At 35.7% G+C, this 19,985-nt stretch overlaps 1 protein-coding gene across 1 annotated transcript; it reads left to right on the top strand.

The window, feature by feature from the left end:
• Positions 1-2,628: 2,628 nt before the first annotated feature.
• LOC143440669 (vomeronasal type-2 receptor 116-like) lies at positions 2,629-19,766 on the top strand. The gene is made up of 6 exons (XM_076927451.1): positions 2,629-2,825; positions 4,073-4,361; positions 4,785-5,597; positions 6,911-7,138; positions 16,909-17,032; positions 18,850-19,766. Exons 1-6 carry the CDS (start codon positions 2,629-2,631, stop codon positions 19,764-19,766), a joined length of 2,568 nt encoding a protein of 855 aa, XP_076783566.1.
• Positions 19,767-19,985: the final 219 nt, after the last annotated feature.

Genomic DNA, 19,985 nt, shown 5'->3' with positions numbered 1-19,985 from the left:
ACAAACAAACCAAAAAAAGACACAGTTATAGCACATAAAAAACATAAAATAAAACGAAAAAAGTGATTTCATGGCACTTATTTAAGAACACTCCAAAAAGCTTTAAATAAAAAATAATTACACACAAGAAGAGAAGACAGAAAATCATAATCAAACTGTGGGATCAAATCAATAAAATAAATACAAAGATATTAATAAAAGAGTACCAATGAAAAAAGAACTAAAATCAACATGATCATGAAATATTCCAAATAAATGAAATGTGGAAAGATTATATTCAAATTATAAAATAAAAAAACAAAATGATAGGGTTAAGTATAAACACAATGAAATTTTAGATAATCAGAGAGACATACTGTAAAACCCTCTAATGCAACAAATATAAAATTCAAAATATGGGGATTTTCCTGAACACATATCACTTAATAAAGTTAAAGAAAGGGAAGATAACAACTTACACTGTACTCTTATCATTAGTGTAAAAGAAAAGCTCACTAAAATTTTCGCAACACCCAAAAAGTGTCAGAGACAAAAACATTTATAACAGAATACTTTCAGATATACAACAGTATAACACCATTATTCCTACATTATCCCAAACAAGATAAACAGAAAAAAACACTGTTCAATTATGAAATGACAGTCACCATCATAACCAAAAAAGAGAAAGACCTAACCAAGAAAGAAATTTATAGACTAATTTCACTTATGAAATTTGATAAAACATAATCAACAAAATTTTTGTGACATGAATCTGCAAACAAATCAAAAATATCAACTATGATAATAAGGTAGACTTCATTAAAGAGAGGCAAGGAAGGTTACAGACACAGAAGTCAACAGATGTATATCTTTATATATGTATATACACGTGTTTTTACAGGAAGCAAGTAGGAGAGGTACTTTTAAGAATTAAAATGTCTCAAAGCATTAGAGTATGGGGAGTCATTTGAAGCTAGTGGGGAAAAACAGGAGAAAGTATCACATTTTTCTTATAAATTCAACACAAAGGTCATAAATTGAGAAAGAGGCTGTTGAACTGAGGAATGGAATGAGTACTAACATGAAGAAGTAATGTGCCTGACAGATGGCAAAACTGACAGAGTACAGGCTACATATCTGTGGATGTGTCGTAATAAAACATACTATGGCGTATTCATTTAAAATTAAATGATTATTCCATACAGACAAAACTGGATACAAGGCTGAATCTGAACTACTGGAAATTTCATTTGAACTCATGAAAGATGATCATTCTTTTCTTTATCATGCAAAAGTATTCATCTATCATCTCTCTCCATCCATACCTAGCCTCCTGGGACAGTGATTTTGGTTCATGGACATAAAAAATGTTGTTACTTAAATTTACAGAGAAATGGAGAAAAGAAAACAAGCCTTGCATGCTTCACCTGAAATGCTATTTCATGACATATTACAATACACAACAAAGAATCGCTTTTATTTGTGCTGCTTTCTCTGCAGTCCATACATAAAGAGACTCATCATGCCACAATTATCAGTAGACTGTCCTGCTGGAACTGCAGGATCTAAAATATACTCAATATTAGATGACTAAGAAAATTGTATGAGAAGAGTTTGTGTGTAAATTAAATACATGTTCACATGACACTTAGTATTTGCTTCCAAAATAATAATGTAAGACTTCACAGTAACTACTGGAAAGTAAAATTAGCAAAATCAGTGTAGAAAATCAAAGACTAGAAGAAACTCTTCAAAATAAGGTATTGATCTGTGATAAGTGAGGATCAGATTTATAAATAGTATTTTAGAACACAAATATTCTCCTTAGTTCCTCATTGATAACAATTGGGAATATGAGTGCTAGCTTTCATATAGTGTTTGGAATGAAGCAGACAGGTCCAGCATTCTCTCTGAATCATGATGAATATTGAAAGAGTAACATTTGGTATGTACATAAATTGTGGTTCTCAGATGTTCTGTGTAGTTTTGAATACAGCAGGATTCAGAATACTTCTGGATTTGTCATTTTTGATTCCCAAGACAATGTAAGCAGATTTTTTTTGTTTAGATATTCTGTACCTATCACTGCTGTAGGATTGTCAATACCGCATTCTCCATGACAGCAAATGCTCAAACCATGAATCTGCTTATGCCTGCCACACTCTTTGTGTCATCAGGGCCAGTGTGTAACTATTGCATCAGACTTTCTGAGTCCTTTCTAAAACATTAAGGTATGTCTCATGGTAGATCAACTAACATAATCTATTGATATTACATAAGTTATTCACATAAACTGATTTTAAGTCAGTACTGGGACCAAATTTTCACAAAGTGGAATCTTTCCAGGGACCTTTATTTCAACAAATATGTGTGATATCATCCATCAAGATTCACCATAGTGATCTATATTTATCAACGAAGATTATTACATGCAGAGGAGACATCAAATAAAGCTCCTCAGGCAAGAATGTAAAAGATTCCTCCAGGGGTGAGGAATCACCTGTAAAAAAGAAAACATGAATACAGATGTGGCATCTTCCTTGGCCACAATAAGAATAGTACATCGAGATATATTGGTACATTTGATTTGTTGATCTGTGTGGCTTTTCACAATCCATACTGCCCACGCTCAGAGAAGAAAAAAATATGTTCACCTTGATTTTACTCTTATTGCTCCTGGACATTCCATTTCTTGTGGCTGATTTTATTTATCCCAGGTGCTTTTGGAGTATGAAGCAGAATGAATATGAGAGTAGAAACCTGGGAAGAGGTTGTATCTTCTTTATTAAATTAGCAAAATATCCTGTGGAGAAAGAATATTTCAGTCATATTCTGGACATACAGTAAGTGCTTTTGTATTTTCCATGTAAATGCCATCATGGATGTTTCCTGGGACTACTGAGGATGAAAACCAAGGCAGTGCTATGAGTCTTTTGTTCTATTTTGTCAACCCACAAAACAAGAAAAAACTCCAAATTCTATAAAATACTTAATGTATTAGCACTTAAAATTTACCTGGGATATATTTTTTGAATCAGCCTCGCACTTAGAAGGACACAAACTGAATAATAAAACAACTCTTGTCCTTTATCTATCACATATATCCCTCCACTTGACAGTTTCCATAGCAGAGTATCCAACGGTATCTTTTTTGAAAGAATCTGCATAAATTTTCTATGAGCTTAACCTTCCTATGTTTAGGCAAATGGCCATATAATCTACTTGTGGTCCTTCCATCAGAGTGCAGTGTGATTTGTTGTGTTTGATTTTTACAAGTACTAGACACAAATTTCTGTACTCTGCTATTGAAATTTTAAAGGCAGCTTTTTCTGTGTATTCATAAAGAATATTCTAAAATGTATTTATATAAAAAGACACCACAAATGTACAGTTTCTAACTGGAATAAAGATATTCAACTCTTAGCAAAAAATTAATGATAAGATAACATATTTGATCTTTATCACTTTGATGATTAGAAATAATTCTGAATAGGTAACAGTTATAATTATTTTCAAAAAGGTAAACAAAAACAGTATTAGTACATTTCAACAGAATTTTAGAAAGAAAGAGCATTTAAGGTAAGGATAACTATGTGTTGATGTGATATATATAGTGGCCCCTAATGAAAATTAATTTTAACTTCACGAGCCAAGTATTATTATAGAAGACTGCTGTGAAAACAACAGTCATTCTTTCTCTGTGTTAGCCAATAGAGTCAAGTTCATATAAGTACCATAAACTTAATGGTGCCAACATACCAGGTATTTTACATATTTCTCACTAATTTCAAATAAATATGTGAATATTTTTTACCATTTGGTCAAACGTTTGATGATTCATTTAACTTCTTGGCAAACATTAAAAAATGGGAAGAAAACCTCTCTGTGAGAACATGAAAATCGTACTTATCATGAACATTTAAAGGTTGTTTGAGCTTCCAGTTTCTTTTAATCATCTCAACCAAGGTACACAGGTCATTTCAATCCTTAAGAAGTGGGGACAATACAATCTAGTGCAGGATTGTCCTTGTAATGAATGCAAATGACATGTGTGAATTCTTGTCCTTATAAACCATGTAATCTTTTACAGAACACATACTGAAAACCAAAAATATGCTCTGGCCTTGGCTTTTTCCATGAATGATATCAACAGGAACCCTGATCTTTTGCCAAATATGTCTCTAGTATTTAAATTCTCAGAATACAATTGTAATTGGAAATCCCTATTCAAAGCTATACATTTGTCATTACAAAATCATGAAGTTCTCCCTAATTATAATTGTATAAAAGAAAAAAATTGTGGAGTGGCACTTACAGGAATAAATTGGTCAGCAACAGTTACATTTCACACTATTGCAAAGAATGTCTTATTTCAGCAGGTAAGTGTGTGTATATATTTGTGTTTGTGTGTGGGTGTTTGTGTGCATGTGTGTGTGTGTGTGTGTGTGTGTGTGTGTGTGTGTATGTATGTGACTATATTGGGTAAATGGTGGAAATTTTTGAAATCAAATATCTGTTGGTGTCACCATGTCCTTACTAGGCCTGAGCCAGCACGTGTGTGTGTGTGTGTATGTCTGTGTCTGTGTGTGTGTGTGTGTGTGTGTGTGTGTGTGTGTGTGTGTGTATGGGTGTGTGTATTTTAATGGGCCCTAGTCCAAGTCTTGATGGAACTTCTAGTTGTTCTTGTATGATACAGGGATGTGGGAAAAATAATAGCTAGCTGATATTACTATAATCTGCAGAAAATGTGTTTATAAATTCTTAGAAATATACTGTACATCATACTGCTTTCTGTGTTTTAGTTCCTTCATCTTACTTATGGATCCTTTCATCCTGTCCTGAGTGATCAGGAAAATTTTTCTTATTTATATCAGATGGCGTCAGAGGATACATCTCTAGCTGTTGCCCTGGTCTCTTTCATAACTTATTTCAGGTGGAACTGGGTAGGGTTGGCCATCTCAGACAATGATAAAGGTATCCAATTTCTTTCCTATTTGAGAAGAGAGATGGAAAAAAATACAGTCTGTTTTGCTTTTGTCAGCATGATACCAGTCAATATGCATTTATACATGACAAGAGCCGAAGTGCATTACAACCAAATCATGACATCATCTACAAATGTTGTCATCATTTATGGTGACACAGACAGTACATTAGCTGTGATCTTTAGAATGTGGGAATCTCTAGGTATACAGAGAATATGGATCACCACCTCACAGTGGGATGTCACTCCTAGTAAGAAAGACTTGACATTTGATAACATATGGGGGACTCTTGCTTTTGGACAAAACCATGGTGGAATTTCTGGTTTTAAAAATTTTGTCCAGACATTGAAACCTTTCAAATACTCAGATGAATATCTGGTAAAGATGGAATGGATGTACTTTAATTGTAATGTCTCAGCATCTATATGTAAGACACTGAAGAACTGCTCATCCCATCACTCATTGGAATGGTTGATTAAACATTCTTTTGACATGGCCTTTATTGAAGGGAGTTATGACATATACAATGCTATGTATGCTTTTGCCCATGCCCTCCATCAGGTAACTTTTCAAAAGGTTGATAATATTCCTACTGACAATGGAAAAGAACAAAATTATGACTGCAAAAAGGTAGGGCTTCTTTTATTATATAATATTTCATGTTATCAATGCCTTTGAGTCATCTAGATGTTCAAACCAATTGTACTAGAAAATTTTTCCAAAATAGAATGGTTTATGAACATTTTCCTGGTGTTCATGTAAATATATATGTTTGTATAAAACTCTAATATACAGGGAATGAAACCTAGGCAGAATTTGTTGATGTAGCACTATGACTTTCTTACAGATTTCCCAAATACCCCATGTTCTAATACTGAAAACATATTCAGTCCTTCCCCCATGAACCCACTCAGTGATGAATCCTCGCTCATTAATTGTCAAATATGTTATAATTACTGTAGGAGAATGTTTTAACTAGAGATCTAAATTTATGCTCTTCCCACTGTAGGTTAGGGATATGACTTGGTGGTCTGAGAGTCTTTTATATACAGCAATAGCATGATAATTGAGTTTTCTACAATCTTGTGTGCTTAAGAGTATAAATGTATATTTCTTGCTGTATATTTGTATGTTTCTGTGTCTCTGTATATCTTTGTTTATACCCATATCTAGAGGGAGACATCAAGATAGCACTAGATGACATGTATATGTAAAGGTGTGTGTGTGTGTGTGTTTCGGTCTATATATCTGCCTATTGCAGATAACATTAATTTTTCTGTGTTCCAATTACTTTCTAAATGGTTGATTTTCTCTAAGTGTATATTCCTGTGTACATTTATAAATGCATGTGACTACATGTGCCTGTGTTTTGTGTATGTACTTTCATTTACATATTTCTGTTTTGCTTTGCCTTTGTGCTTATGTATGAGAGCATAAATTTGTCTGTGTGCCAGTGTTACTGTGTGTGTGTGTGCATGTGTGTGTGTGTGTGTATTTCTTTGTGAAGGTTCTTGCATGTGCTTTTGTGTGTGTGGCTGGGTAATTGTTTTGTGTGTTTCTGTGTCTTTGAATTTTGATGAAAATTATGTCTCTGTGTATATTTGTAATTCCTAATATGAGTATAGGCATGTACTTTTACATTTATGTGTACTTCTGCTATGTATATATCTCTACAAGTATTTAAGTCTCTCTCAGTTAGTTGTGTTTGAATCTTTTCTATTGCAACTATATGTTTGTATCTGTATGCATATTTGTGCTTATTTGGCAATCTCCTCTTATAGATTTAAAATATCAGGAATATTATAATTTTGTTTTTGCTATTACTTTCACTGGGATTTTTCGCCTGCATACTGTAAATAAAATTGCCTTTAAGATGAAATAAGAATACATTTTGTTATTATAAGGAAGAATGTGTCGTCTATACTATGCTGCCTGTCTTTCAGCTGTGTTCCTCTCTGAGAAAGACCTACTTCACTAATCCTGTTGGAGACAGAGTGAATATGAACCAAAGAAACAAACTGCAAGGAAAGTATGACATTTACTACATTTGGAATTTTCCACAGGGACTTGGACTTAAAGTGAAAATAGGAATGTTTAGTCCCTATTTTCCAAATGGTCAACAGCTACATTTATCTGAAGATATGATAGAGTGGGCAACAGGAAGCACACAGGTGTGTTTGTCTTTACTGTACTAATTTAAGTTACACAGCAGTAAATCATGTCGTGTGTGTATCCAACCTTCCTTGAAACTGGTGTAATGAAATGGATTGTCATGTGAGAGACCATTTTCTAACCTCTTAATCTATTTTCTTCTTTTTAATTTTTTAGATGATATTTTAGTAATTCACTGAGGATTTCTCACATGTATACAATGTATTTATATCATGTCAGAATCTGTTTCTTGCCTTTAACACTAACATAAAATGGTTTTAGAAAAAATTGATATTATTTCCCGTAAAGTGAGCAATTTTCTATTAGTTCTGTTCTAACTACCACAGAGGGATTTCCAGTCTTATGATGAACCTCTTAAAAGAGTCAAAAAAAAAAAAAAAAAAAAAAAAAAAAAAAAAAACCTCCTGCTCATTGTAAATTCAATATAATCAAATAACTGGGTTTTATTATGTAATTTTAAAGGCTGTTTACCAACTAGTCATAAATTTCCAACACCTCTAGCGAACCACATAATAATATTTTATGGCAATTTTAGCTATGTTATGGACTATATATTGTTTTTACTATTTTTCTTATTATGAGTATTGGTGGTTTTTTTTCTGCATGTATATTTGTGCAACACCTGCACATATGGCATTTGTGAATGGCTGGAGAGTTGTTCGAATCTCAAAGCATTTGCAAGAGCTCCATGCCACTCAGTGGGTGCTACAAATCAAATCTGTGTCCTCTTTACTGGTAGCAATTTTTCTTAAGAGCTGAGCCATGTCTGCATCCCTGATTCAAACCTTGTAAAAGATAATATTGACTAAGAGAAACATTTCAGCCCCCACTACTCCTGCATAAAATATTCAAACAAACAAGGATGTGCATAATTTCCTTCTAATATGGGGAGGAATTGGTAGTAATAAAAATATGCCTTTGAGAGAATTTGAAATGAAATATCTCTGATGCATGCCAGGTATATTATAGGTATGAATTTGGAGGTACTTGATTTAATATGTCATATTCAAACTACTCCCCCAAAAAGTTGTTTTAATATCTTCAGGATTGATACAAAGTGACTCTCAGTTTAATCAGACAGTACAAAATTTATAGCAGATATTTTTGTGCAATGCAATACAGAAAACAATTCTTAGTGAAAAAACATAAAAGCTGTAAGTTTAGTTACAGTGCTACATATCCATAAAAAGGATAGCATTGAAATTACTTGTGATTTCTAAACAGGCCTTATGTGACTAATAGACTGTAGACATTTTTTAATGCAAACAGTGTTCTATTCACATATATCTTAATTCCAATGTGGAAAACAATAAATAAAAACATGAAGATGTCAAGGTAATATGTTTCCAAACCTTAGAGTCACAGACTTAAGTGAGCATATATTCAATGTTACTCTAAACAAAGAATGAAAGAATGATTATAAGATTGTTAAAAAAAATCAAAGAGAAAAGTAGCCACCTCTGGGAGAATACAGTGAATATATTAATACTTTATTACAGCAAAACCCAGAGTAAGTATATGACAAAGAGATTCCAAGAGGGTACAAAATAATAGATGGATTTCAAACTAAAATACAAACTGCAAAAAGGAAATAAAACAAATACTTATCTCAGTGAAAAGACTCACAAAATGAATGCTCCAAGTTGAGGAGAGAATGGAAAGACTTGAAAACAAGGCACAAGTATCGGAAACTTCAAACGATGACAAAGATAACACAAGGAAAAATGAAAATCAGTGTCAGGGTAGTATGATTAATAGATCTTATTAAAACCTGTGGTAACAAGACAAGGAAAGACACACTCTAGGTATCAACAGTAATTTCATTATGTTGCAGCTGTACATCTCCACAATAATGTGGCAAATGTGAACATCTGTCTAATACAGGCATTTAAATATCAAATAATCAACTTGTGAAATGAAATAGTCCTTGACATATATGCCTTAAAATTTGTTTTGGACAAAGAAAGAATGTGAAAGGTGCAGGAGAGAACCTTGTGTCATAGAAAGTCCCTCTCTGGATAGCAGCAGGATCCACCAACATTGCTCATATTTAAATGAATGTAGTTAATGAATGTATGCATTCATTAACTTTATATTCAGATACCAGTTTAAAAATCCCTATTCTATTCCTATTCCTAGTTCTTCTCTCATCCTTCCTTTCCTTCGTTCTTCACAAAAGAGCTTCCCTCAGAAATATGCTTTGGCATACAACGTTGCACAACAACTAGGCAGTTTCAAATTTTCCTATGATGCTCAAGGAGGTAGCCCAGTAGGGGTAATGGTTCCCAAATGCAGTCAACAAAGTCAGACACAAACCTGTTACTGCTTTTAGGTTCCCCACATAAGGACCAAGCCTCACAAAGGTTATCTGTGTATAGAGTACTTAGTTTAGTCCACTGCATTATTTGCAGTAAGTGGTTCAGTCACTGTGTGCCGTTAGGGTCCCAGGTAAGTTGATGGGTAGGATTTCATGTTATGTCCTTGAACCATCTACAGTCTATTAGTCATGTAAGGCCTGTTTAGAAATCACAAGTAATTGATCTATCTGGATCTGACAATCATTCTTCCCATGTGAGAAGAAACTCGAGTGGAAATCAGTGGCAGGGTCTGGGGCTGGCTTTTCACGCCACCAGCTCCCACATACATTCAGCCACAGAGGCAGACCGAAGGCTGAGTTACAGGGAAATTCTCCACATGGGCAACAAAGTGGGTACCAATAGACTTGAGAATATTTGGTTCCAAAGGCTGGAAACCTGGTGGCAGACCCCAGAAGACACATGGAGTCCAAAAGTTCAAAGCTTTATTGTTCATGGCAAATGTGGATGGGTATGGATAGTGCCACCCCTAAAAGCCAGGAGGAGCTGGCCTAAATAGAGAGAGGGAAAGAGGAGGAACTTAATTGAGCTTCACTTCCTGGCCTTTAGATAACTCATGAATATGGAAATCTTGAGGCACAGTGTTGGGGGCCAACTTTTAGCAGAAAGTGGCTATCAGCTTTGCAGCCATCTTGAGCCATATACCCTGACATGAGACTTGGATTACAATAGCCTACAACAGCTGAATACACTCTGATAATCTTGGTTTAGAAACCTTGGGTGTGTGAGATTAAAGGTGTGTGATTAAAGGTGTGTAACTTAAGAGTGTGACTTAGAAGTGTAGAGATCAGATTTAGAGACAAGACCTTGTGGCATGATTAAAGGCGTGACCTGAAGTCATGGCTTAGAAGTGAGACATATAAAAGGATAGAGGCAGACAGAGAAAGTAACAGATTACTTGACATTAGGTAGGAGACACTTTAGAGAGTACAAGGAACTAGGAACTCAAGACTTGGGACTTGGACCAGGAAGAGAGACTGAAGAATAATCGGGACTGAAACACACTCTGTCTGGTCTACAATGGGCAATTTGCTTCTAGTGATAACCTGATGCAATAGGACCCAGGTTTATTTGCTCAAATTCAAAATGCAGCCATGAAGGCTTGTAGTAAACTTCCAGTAAAGGGAGACCCTGGTGCATCTTTAGCAACAGTCAGGCAAGGGCCTGATGAACGATTTTCTGACTTTGTTCATCGATTAATGACAACAGCAGGAAGGATTTTTGGTAATGCAGAGGCAGGTGTAGACTATGTGAAACAACTTGCATATGAAAATGCGATTCCTGCCTGTCAAGTGGCAATTAGACCTTACAGGAAAAAGACAGATCTTACAGGGTATATCAGACTTTGTTCTGACATAGGTCCCTCTTACCAAAAGGGCTTAGCTATGGCGGCTGCCATGCAAAGACAATCAGTAAGAGATTTTTTGGCAAGTAAAGACAGAAAGGCGTGTTTTAAATGTGGTAAGCCTGGACACTTTGCAAGAGATTGCAAGGTAGAAAATGAGTTAAGCCAGAGACAGCCCAGAAAACAGCCTGGGCTCTGCCCACATTGCAAACATGGAAGGCATTGGGCTAGTGATTGTAGGTCTAAACAAGATGCACAAGGTAACACCCTTTCCCATAATCAGGGAAACGAGAACAGGGGCCAGCTCCAGGCCCCAAACCAACTCAAGCCAAAACAGGCTTATGGAGCAGTCAGTGTCCCACCAGCAAATACCAATCCCTTTCTGAACTCAGTCGAGCAACACCAGGAAGCACAGGACTGGACCTCAGTTCTGCCACCCACACAGTATTAACCCCAGAAATGGGACCTCAGGCCTCACTCACTGAAGTGGCTTTATCAGATCAGCAATCTAATTTGGATCAGGCCATAAAGGCTCATGAGTGACATCACCTTAATTCTAAAACTTTAAAAGTTATGTTTAAAATTACCAGAGAACAAGCTAGATAAATTGTTAAACAATGTCAATCATGTGTTAAACTTTTACCAGTTTCTCATTTGGGTGTAAATCCAAAGGGAATGATACCAAACAGTATCTGGTAAATGGATGTTACTCATTATAATGAATTTGGCAAGCAAAAATATATTCATGTATGTGTAGACACATACAGTGGTTTCATTTATGCAACATTACAAACTGGAGAAGCAAGCAAGCATGTGATTGCTCATATGCTTGCTACAATCGCTGTATTGGGTGTGCCTAAACAGATAAAAACTGACAATAGCCCAGGTTATACAAGCTCCAGTTTCCACCAATTTTGTGAAAAATTGGGAATACTACATAAAACGGGTATTCCATATAATCCACAGGGCCAAGGTATGGTAGAAAGGGCACATCAAACCATTAAATGTCAATTTGAAAAAATTAAAAAGGGGGAATGGTACCCTACCAAGGGATTCCCCAGAAATATCCTTCATCATGCACTCTTTATTTTAAATTTTTAAAATTTGGGTTCTGAAGGAAAATCTGCTGCAGATAGATTCTGACATCCTGATACCAAAAAGAATTTTGCAACAGTCCTCTGGAAAGACCCATTAACTGGAACCTGGAATGGGCCAGATCCAGTGCTTATCTGGGGAAGAGGTTCTGTTTGCATATATTCCCAAACTGCAGATGCTGCACGTTGGCTGCCAGAGAGACTGATTAAACAAATAGACAACAATAACAAATCCAGGGAGGAGAAACCCCCTGAGAAGCATAATTTTCCTTCACAGGAAACATGAAGATGCTTCACAATTGCCTTCAAACTGGAACAGATCAACGAGTAAACCTGAGAAGTTATCAGTGCTGAAGGAGACATCACCACCTGAATCTCCAGGGTGGCTCTACTGGACTCTTGATTCCCTGACTTATGATTTAGTGGGGAACTAGATTGTTTTAGATTTAGTGGGAATTTAGATTGTTTAGACCCAGGAGAAAACCCATTATCACAGCTACTAGAGTTGTTTTTTGGGTTTGAGATTGACTAGAGCAGGAACAGGGATTTCCTTAGTTTTCTTTAGATCAAAGCTATGATCCGTTTTGTATTTCTATAGACTTAGATTCTGATATAAGACATTTATAAACAGAATAGAAGAAGCTTACACTTTTTACTCCTCTGATAGAGGGAGTTATGTGTTGCCCTTAAAAAAGAGTGTTGCTGTCATACTGACTGTTCAGGCATTGTTAAGTCTCTTGTCTATTGGGTCCATGCGGTTCAACAAACTCATGGCTTTTGTATGGCAACAAACCCACACAGGTCCATTATTACAGGCTGGAAGTAGGGGATTGTAAAACTTCTGTCATCAAGACTAATGAGGTATATCCCCTAACTTACGTGCTAAGCCGGATAGTCAAAGACGGGTAAGAGAGCATACCAAGACACTTGCCCCTAAAAGAAGGGAAGCCTCACCATCTTAAGACAGGAGCTGAACCAATGGCTGTTGAGTATCCAAGGATGGGAAAGGGAGGCTGGGGTTCTTTGCTCCAACCTAGAACAGGCACGGTTTCCATAAGTTTTCCCAGCCTTCCCTTTTGAAAAACAATTTTAAAAAAGGGGATCTATTCAGGGCCGACTTTTAGCAGAAAGCAGCTATCAGCTTTGCAGCCATCTTGAGCCATATACCCTTACATGAGACTTGGATTACAATAGCCTACAACAGCTGAGTACACTCTGATAATCTTGGTTTAGATACCTTGTGTATGTGAGATTAAAGGTGTGTGAGATTAAAGGTGTGTGAGATTAAAGGTGTGTAACTTATGAGTGTGACTTAGAAGTGTAGAGATCAGATTTAGAGACAAGACCTAAGGGCATGATTAAAGGCATGACCTGAAGTCATTGCTTAGAAGTGAGACATATAAAAGGATAGAGGCAGACAGAGAAAGTAACAGATTACTTGACATTAGGTAGAAGACACTTGACTCTACAGAGAACAATTTGGAGTAACAGAGATTCAGACACTAGGAATAGGAATAGACATTAGACACTGGGAAGAGAACAGTAGTACAACTAGGAACTAGAAGGAGTACAGCTAGGAACTAGGAACTAGGAACTCAAGATTTGGGACTTGGACTAGGAAGAGAGACTGAAGAACAAACGGGATTGATTCACACTCTGTCTAGTCTCCATGCTTCTAGTCTGTCCTCACTGTCTCTCTTGCTGAATCCCGACATGGGGACCGGAGCTGCAGCTTGGGCCGGGATACAATGGCCGCCAAACGTAGGGCAGCCCAGGCCTCAACATTTTGCTCAGGACTCGACATTTTTTGGCACCTGAACATGGGACTAGTGTGGTTCCCGACAGCAGAGGCCTCTTAGTCACATGCCCCTGTGTCCTATGTGACTGAAGGTGCAGGTTAATGAGAGATGTGGACCACATGTAGGAGCCTTAATTCTGGGGGTGTGGCTTAATGCCTGCCATTTCTCCTGGAGTTCCCGGGCCGTGCTCACCCAAGAACCAAGACATCCTTCCTGACATTCCCCATCTTATCCAGGATTCCCCAAACTTTGTATATTGTTTGGGTATTGATCTCTGAATCTGTCTCCATCAATTGTTTAGTGAGTTCTCTCCGACGATGGTTATGCAAGAATTGCCTGCAAATATACAGAATATTATTACCAGCATCAGGGGTAGGGTTTCTCTCATCTAAGGTTTTCAAGCTAGGCCAGTTATTAGTTAGCTTTCTCCATTCTTTGCTACATCTTTATTCCCACAGATCTTTAGGCAGGGTTAATTGTTGGTTAAAGGGTTTGTGGATGGAATGTTGTTTTAGTCACAACACTAGAAATCCTGTCTGGTTATTGGATATGGATAATATGGACTCTGTATCCCACTTTTCTAGGAGACTTATCCATGGCAATCCTCATAAATTTCTGGGAGTTTCTAATATTGTAGGATTCTAGCTTGACTCAGAGGTGCCACACCCTTTTCAGTTGTCTGTCAAAAAAAATCTGTTCCTCTGTCTTCCCCTTCTATTCTCATCCCACTCCATTCCCATTCAGTCCCCAAACCATTTCCCCCATGGTGTCTATTCTATTTAATTCTCAGTGAGGTACATATTTCCCAAATCGTGCCATCATTATTACATAGCTTCTTTAGTTATGTGTAGTGTGACACACCATGGATATTCTTATCTTCCTTATAGGAGGAGGATAACAATTATGTGCTTAAAATATTTAGAGTCATAACTGCCATTCTATTTACTATATCCAGTTAATGTATCCCTTGTAGTAAAAGGAGAAAGAAAAAATTTCAGGATGAACACAATTATAAGAAGTCATAACTAATAAATGAGGACTATGAATGACATTCAAACAACTCCATCATATTTAAAAGTAAGAAGAACACAAGAGGTCAAAATAAAGTATAAACACCACTCAAATGCCTGACAGGAAAAACAGGTATTAGAAAAATATCAAATATTGAAATAAAGCCTGTCATAATTTATACATAATTTTCTGTAATAATTGAGTGTTTGTGCTCATCTTCTCTAAAAATATCACAGAAAATGAGTTTAGTTTATTTTTATTGATAATGTTATTCATAATATTTTATTGACTGTTTTGAAAATTCAAATCATACGTCATTTTCATACCCCATTCCTAGTCATTTCATTTTTTTCTCTCTAGGAGTGCACCCCACAAAAAATAGGATAAATTAAATTTTAAAAGTTTTCTTTTGCCTTTTTTTATATAAACACTAGATGTGATGGTTTGTATAAGCTTAGCACAGGAATTGGCACTATATGGAGGAGTGTTCTTGTTGGAGTAGGTGTGTCCTTGTGGGAATAGGTATGTCACTGTGGATGTGGGTTTTAAGACCCCCATCTAAACTGTTCCGAAGTCAGTATTCTGCTAGTGGCTTTCAGACGAATACGGAGACATCTCAGCTCCTCCTGCACCATGCCTGCCTAGCTGCTGCCAGGTTCCATGATGATAATGGATTGAACCTGTTAAGCTGGAAGCCAGCCCCAATTAAATGCTCTCCTTATAAGAGTTGCTTTGGTACTGGTGTCTGTTCACAGAAGTAAACCCCAAACTAAGACACTGGACTGTGGTCATACTCTCAATTTCTGCCCCATAAATTGAACTTAGTTATTTACCCAAAACTCCCTCAAGAAGCAGTCAATTTTGGAAAGCTAATTTCAGATTCCTTACTATACATTTTAAGATTTATTTTTATGGCTTCCAGTTTAACCTGCTTCTGTTTCTTAGATTCTGGGGCAAGTATGCAGGTTGGGACGACAATAGGACAGTGAGACCTTGTTTCAACATGAACAAAAACCAAAAAAGAAGATTTATGTTTAATCATATTTCTGGAGAAAATGACATGAGCCTGTGAATAATACAGTCTATGATGGCAACATCAAACCTAACATGAAACAAAGGATGCAAATGCAGAATGCAGAAATCCACAAGATTCCAATGCACCATATAGACACACATCATCAGACTCATTTTAATACCAAGATTTTTTAATTTAAGAAATACCCCAATTGATTTTAAGCAATCAATATATTCACCATATTTTCAGGCTCTTCACTAAAGGAAACACTCCACCTTCCAGCTCACTATACAGAAACTCAGCACCTCCTCACCACAAAGGCAATAGAAGTGCCCATATGCACCTATTTTTCTGTTTCTGCTTAGTTTGTTAAGGTCTGTTATTCTAATGTTATTGAGGTTATTTTGATTATCTAATATTTGAGGTCTTGTTTCCCATGTTTTTATATCCTTCACACACAATTGGTTAAGTTGTTCTTATTAAACACTAACTATAAGCAAATTGATGAGGAAAAGTTCAATGTGCCTTATGAGTTACACTCATGGTAAGACAAGGCAAGGATCTGGAAAATGCAACTGAAATGTAGTCACCTCAGGAAATTGCTTACTGGCTTACTCTGCATGATTTCTAATGTCCCACTGCCTACAGGCAATACTGCTCCCAGTATTTGGGCACTCCTACATCAATTACCAATTTAAAATATACTTCACATGTATGATGACAAGCTAGACTGAGAGAGATAATTTCTCTATTAGGAGTCTCTGTGAATTTATACTATACTTTTTATTAAGGAGATAAGAATTAAAAAGAATAACCAGCTTGCAGTTCCTGCACTGTTTGCACACAAAACAATATCCCCTCTTCTTCCTGAATTTCAAAATGGGAAACAATTCAACTTTTCCACCATTATTTCCATATATTAATGTCTATCATCATACAATGCACTAAGGTAAATTTGAGAGCTTTGTTGAAATATATATATATATATATATATATATATATATATATATATATATATATATGAGCTTATCATATATATATATGATAAGCTCATAAATATCACATTCTAATATAATTATTGAGGGGTTAATTAAAACTTCTGATAGCATGATACATCTATTTTTCTTCAGTTGCCAACCTCTGTGTGCAGTGCTGATTGTGCTCCTGGATTTACAAAATTCAGGAAGAATAAAATGTCAGCTTGCTGTTTTGATTGTAGTCCTTGTCCAGAAAATGAAATTTCTAATGAGACAAGTGAGTATTTCCTTCAGGGTTAAATTTTTCAAACTGATTATCATCTTGCACCCATATAAGACCACTGAAGTGCTCTAAAATGGAACATTAAAAATGCATATCGGTTTTTAAATTTAGTTATTATAGGAATAAAATAATTTAAAATGTCCTCTTTAAGAAAAAATAGAACCAGTGATATATCATTGATTCCTTGAAAATTTATACTAGATAACATATTCTCAAAAGTATTGATAAGAAAACTTCAGTGTTAGCATGTTCTAGAGAAGATCATTTTTAATGATTAATTCTCTCAAAAGATTAGGAATCCTTGAAATATTTATTAATATTGTCTTGAGGTATGTACCCTTACATAAGTTTGTGCATCTCTATCAAGTACAGAAGTATGTGGAAGACAGAATAAGGCAGTTGGTTAGTGGGAACTAGATCCAAGTCCTTTGTAAGCCTAATGAAGAGGGCAAATAATAATTTGTTTAAATTATCAGAAATTGTTAAGCATGATCAGAAGATTAGATATGATATAGAAACTTTTTGATTAAACAAATCCATTTATTTTAAGAAAATTTGACAGAAACTTATAACTTTATTAGAGTAAAGAATGATTTTTAAAAATGTTCAATGATATTTGAAATGTAGAAAACTGAGAATCACTGTTGACACATGATGTGTAAAAAGTAGGAGTATTCTTCTCAATACTAGAATGCATAGTACCTAGTTAATATTTTCCACAAAAGAATAGATTAAAATTGTTTTGTCCTTAAAGGAATTAGCCACAAGTTTTAAATGTTATCTGAACTTGTATAGCCCATATTAATCAAAAAACTATTTAGTCAGTATTTACTAAACACAATTGGCAGGCATCCATTTATTCCCTCATTTATTGTGTCATCCAACATAATTGACTAGAAGTCCCTAAAGGCTTTTATGGTTAGTAACATGACTTAGCAGTTTATACTATCTCCACTAATTATGATGGTGTTAGTTTGTCCCCAGAACTCATTATAAAGGAGGTCACAAACTCCTACATGTTGTTGTCCTGATATGCCTGCAGTTCTACATAAAATATACACTTAAGCAATTCAACAGGGCTTTTTGGGTTCACGTGACATTTCTGTTGGGAACCAAACTCAAGTACTCTCTATGAGCAACACATTCTATTCACAACCAAGCTAAAATCCTATTCCCTCCAACAAATTAAATGATACAAGCTGTCAACAAAAGCAATGTTCCATATAAAAGACTTCAAATCTTGGCAGCATATTATCCCTTATTGCAATTATCCAGTAATTCAGAGCAATGGCCATCAGATTTTTTACACATATAGTAGTGGGCATTACAGAAGATATTCAGGGATAGGGTTATTGCATTGTATGACAGAGCCTCAAGTATATGGTGTTACTAAAGCCAAAAGAGGACAAAATTTGATATGATTTTTTTATATTTGCAGTTACAAACATTGAAAATATTTTCATATAAGCTTGAATTTTCATTCTCAATCTCATACTTCACCCATACAAAACCAATTACTCTCATGTCCATGATAAAATTTATTTTTACATGTAAACACACTTATAAATTTAAACACCCATGATAAATGATCACAACAATTAAATAGACAAAATTTTTTAAAAATCTTCTTTAATTCCCCATAACAATGAAAAACATTTACTAATGGAATCAATTATTTTATGTAGCAACAAACTTCAAAGTATTCTCAGCAACCTGATTCACATATTTCAATAATTTTCTATACTTAAATAAAATATCCTAATAGTAAAATTGCTGAAGCTGCACTAATAATACTTTCATTTTTCCATTAGATGTGGACTTCTGTGTCCAGTGTCCAGAGGACCAATATGCTAACACGGAGAAGAATCACTGCATTCACAAAGCTCTTATTTTTCTCACTTATGAAGACCCTTTGGGGATGACACTTTCTTTAATGGCCTTGTGCTTCTCTGGACTCACTACTATGGTCCTTGGCTTCTTTGTGAAGCACCATGCTACTCCCATAGTTAAGGCCAATAATTGCTCTCTCACCTATATCTTGCTCATCTCACTCATCTTTTGTTTCCTCTGCCCCTTGCTTTATATTGGCCACCCGAACTCAACCACCTGCATCCTACAGCAAATCACATTTGGAGCTGTATTCACAGTAGCTATTTCCACTGTGTTGGCCAAAACAATTACTGTGGTACTCGCATTCAAAGTCACAACCTCTCCGAGAATGAAGTACTTTCTTGTTTCAAGGACATCTAACTACATCGTTCCCATTTGTACTCTCATCCAAGTTGTGATATGTGCAGTCTGGCTAGCAGCTTCTCCTCCTTCTGTTGATACTGATACACAATATGAGCATGGCCACATCATCATTGTTTGCAACAAGGGTTCAAACACTGCCTTTTACTGTGTCCTGGCATACCTGGCCTGCCTGGCCTTTGCAAGTTTCATTCTCGCTTTCTTTTCCAGAAACCTACCTGGTGCCTTCAATGAAGCCAAATCCATAACATTCAGCATGATGGTGTTCTGCAGTGTCTGGGTCACTTTCCTCCCTGTCTACCACAGCACCAAAGGCAAGATCATGGTGGCTGTGGAGATCTTCTCCACATTGGCTTCTAGTGCAGGGATGCTGGGCTGCATCTTTGTTCCCAAATGTTACACAATACTGTTTAGACCAGACAGAAATTCTCTTCAAAGTATCAGGGAGAAATCATCTTCTCCTACTCACTGTTCATAAAATATAACTGACACATGTATAGTTGGTTCATAATCACCAAATATTAGATTACATTATAATAACTATCCATTTTGGAATGACTCTCACTTTTTTGTCTAATGATATTGCCTAGCAATATCGTGTCTACTGAAATCTACATTTTCTCCTATAATCTTCCACAATGTCCTACAACAATCTTTCTCTTTTCAATAAAGAGTTAATATAATTCTGATCAATTCT

Source organism: Arvicanthis niloticus, chromosome 30 (genome assembly GCF_011762505.2).
Source record: "Arvicanthis niloticus isolate mArvNil1 chromosome 30, mArvNil1.pat.X, whole genome shotgun sequence".
Taxonomy (NCBI): Eukaryota; Metazoa; Chordata; class Mammalia; order Rodentia; family Muridae; genus Arvicanthis; species Arvicanthis niloticus.
The sequence above is the reverse complement of the archived record's forward strand: the minus strand, read 5'-3'. Positions and strand labels throughout refer to the sequence as shown.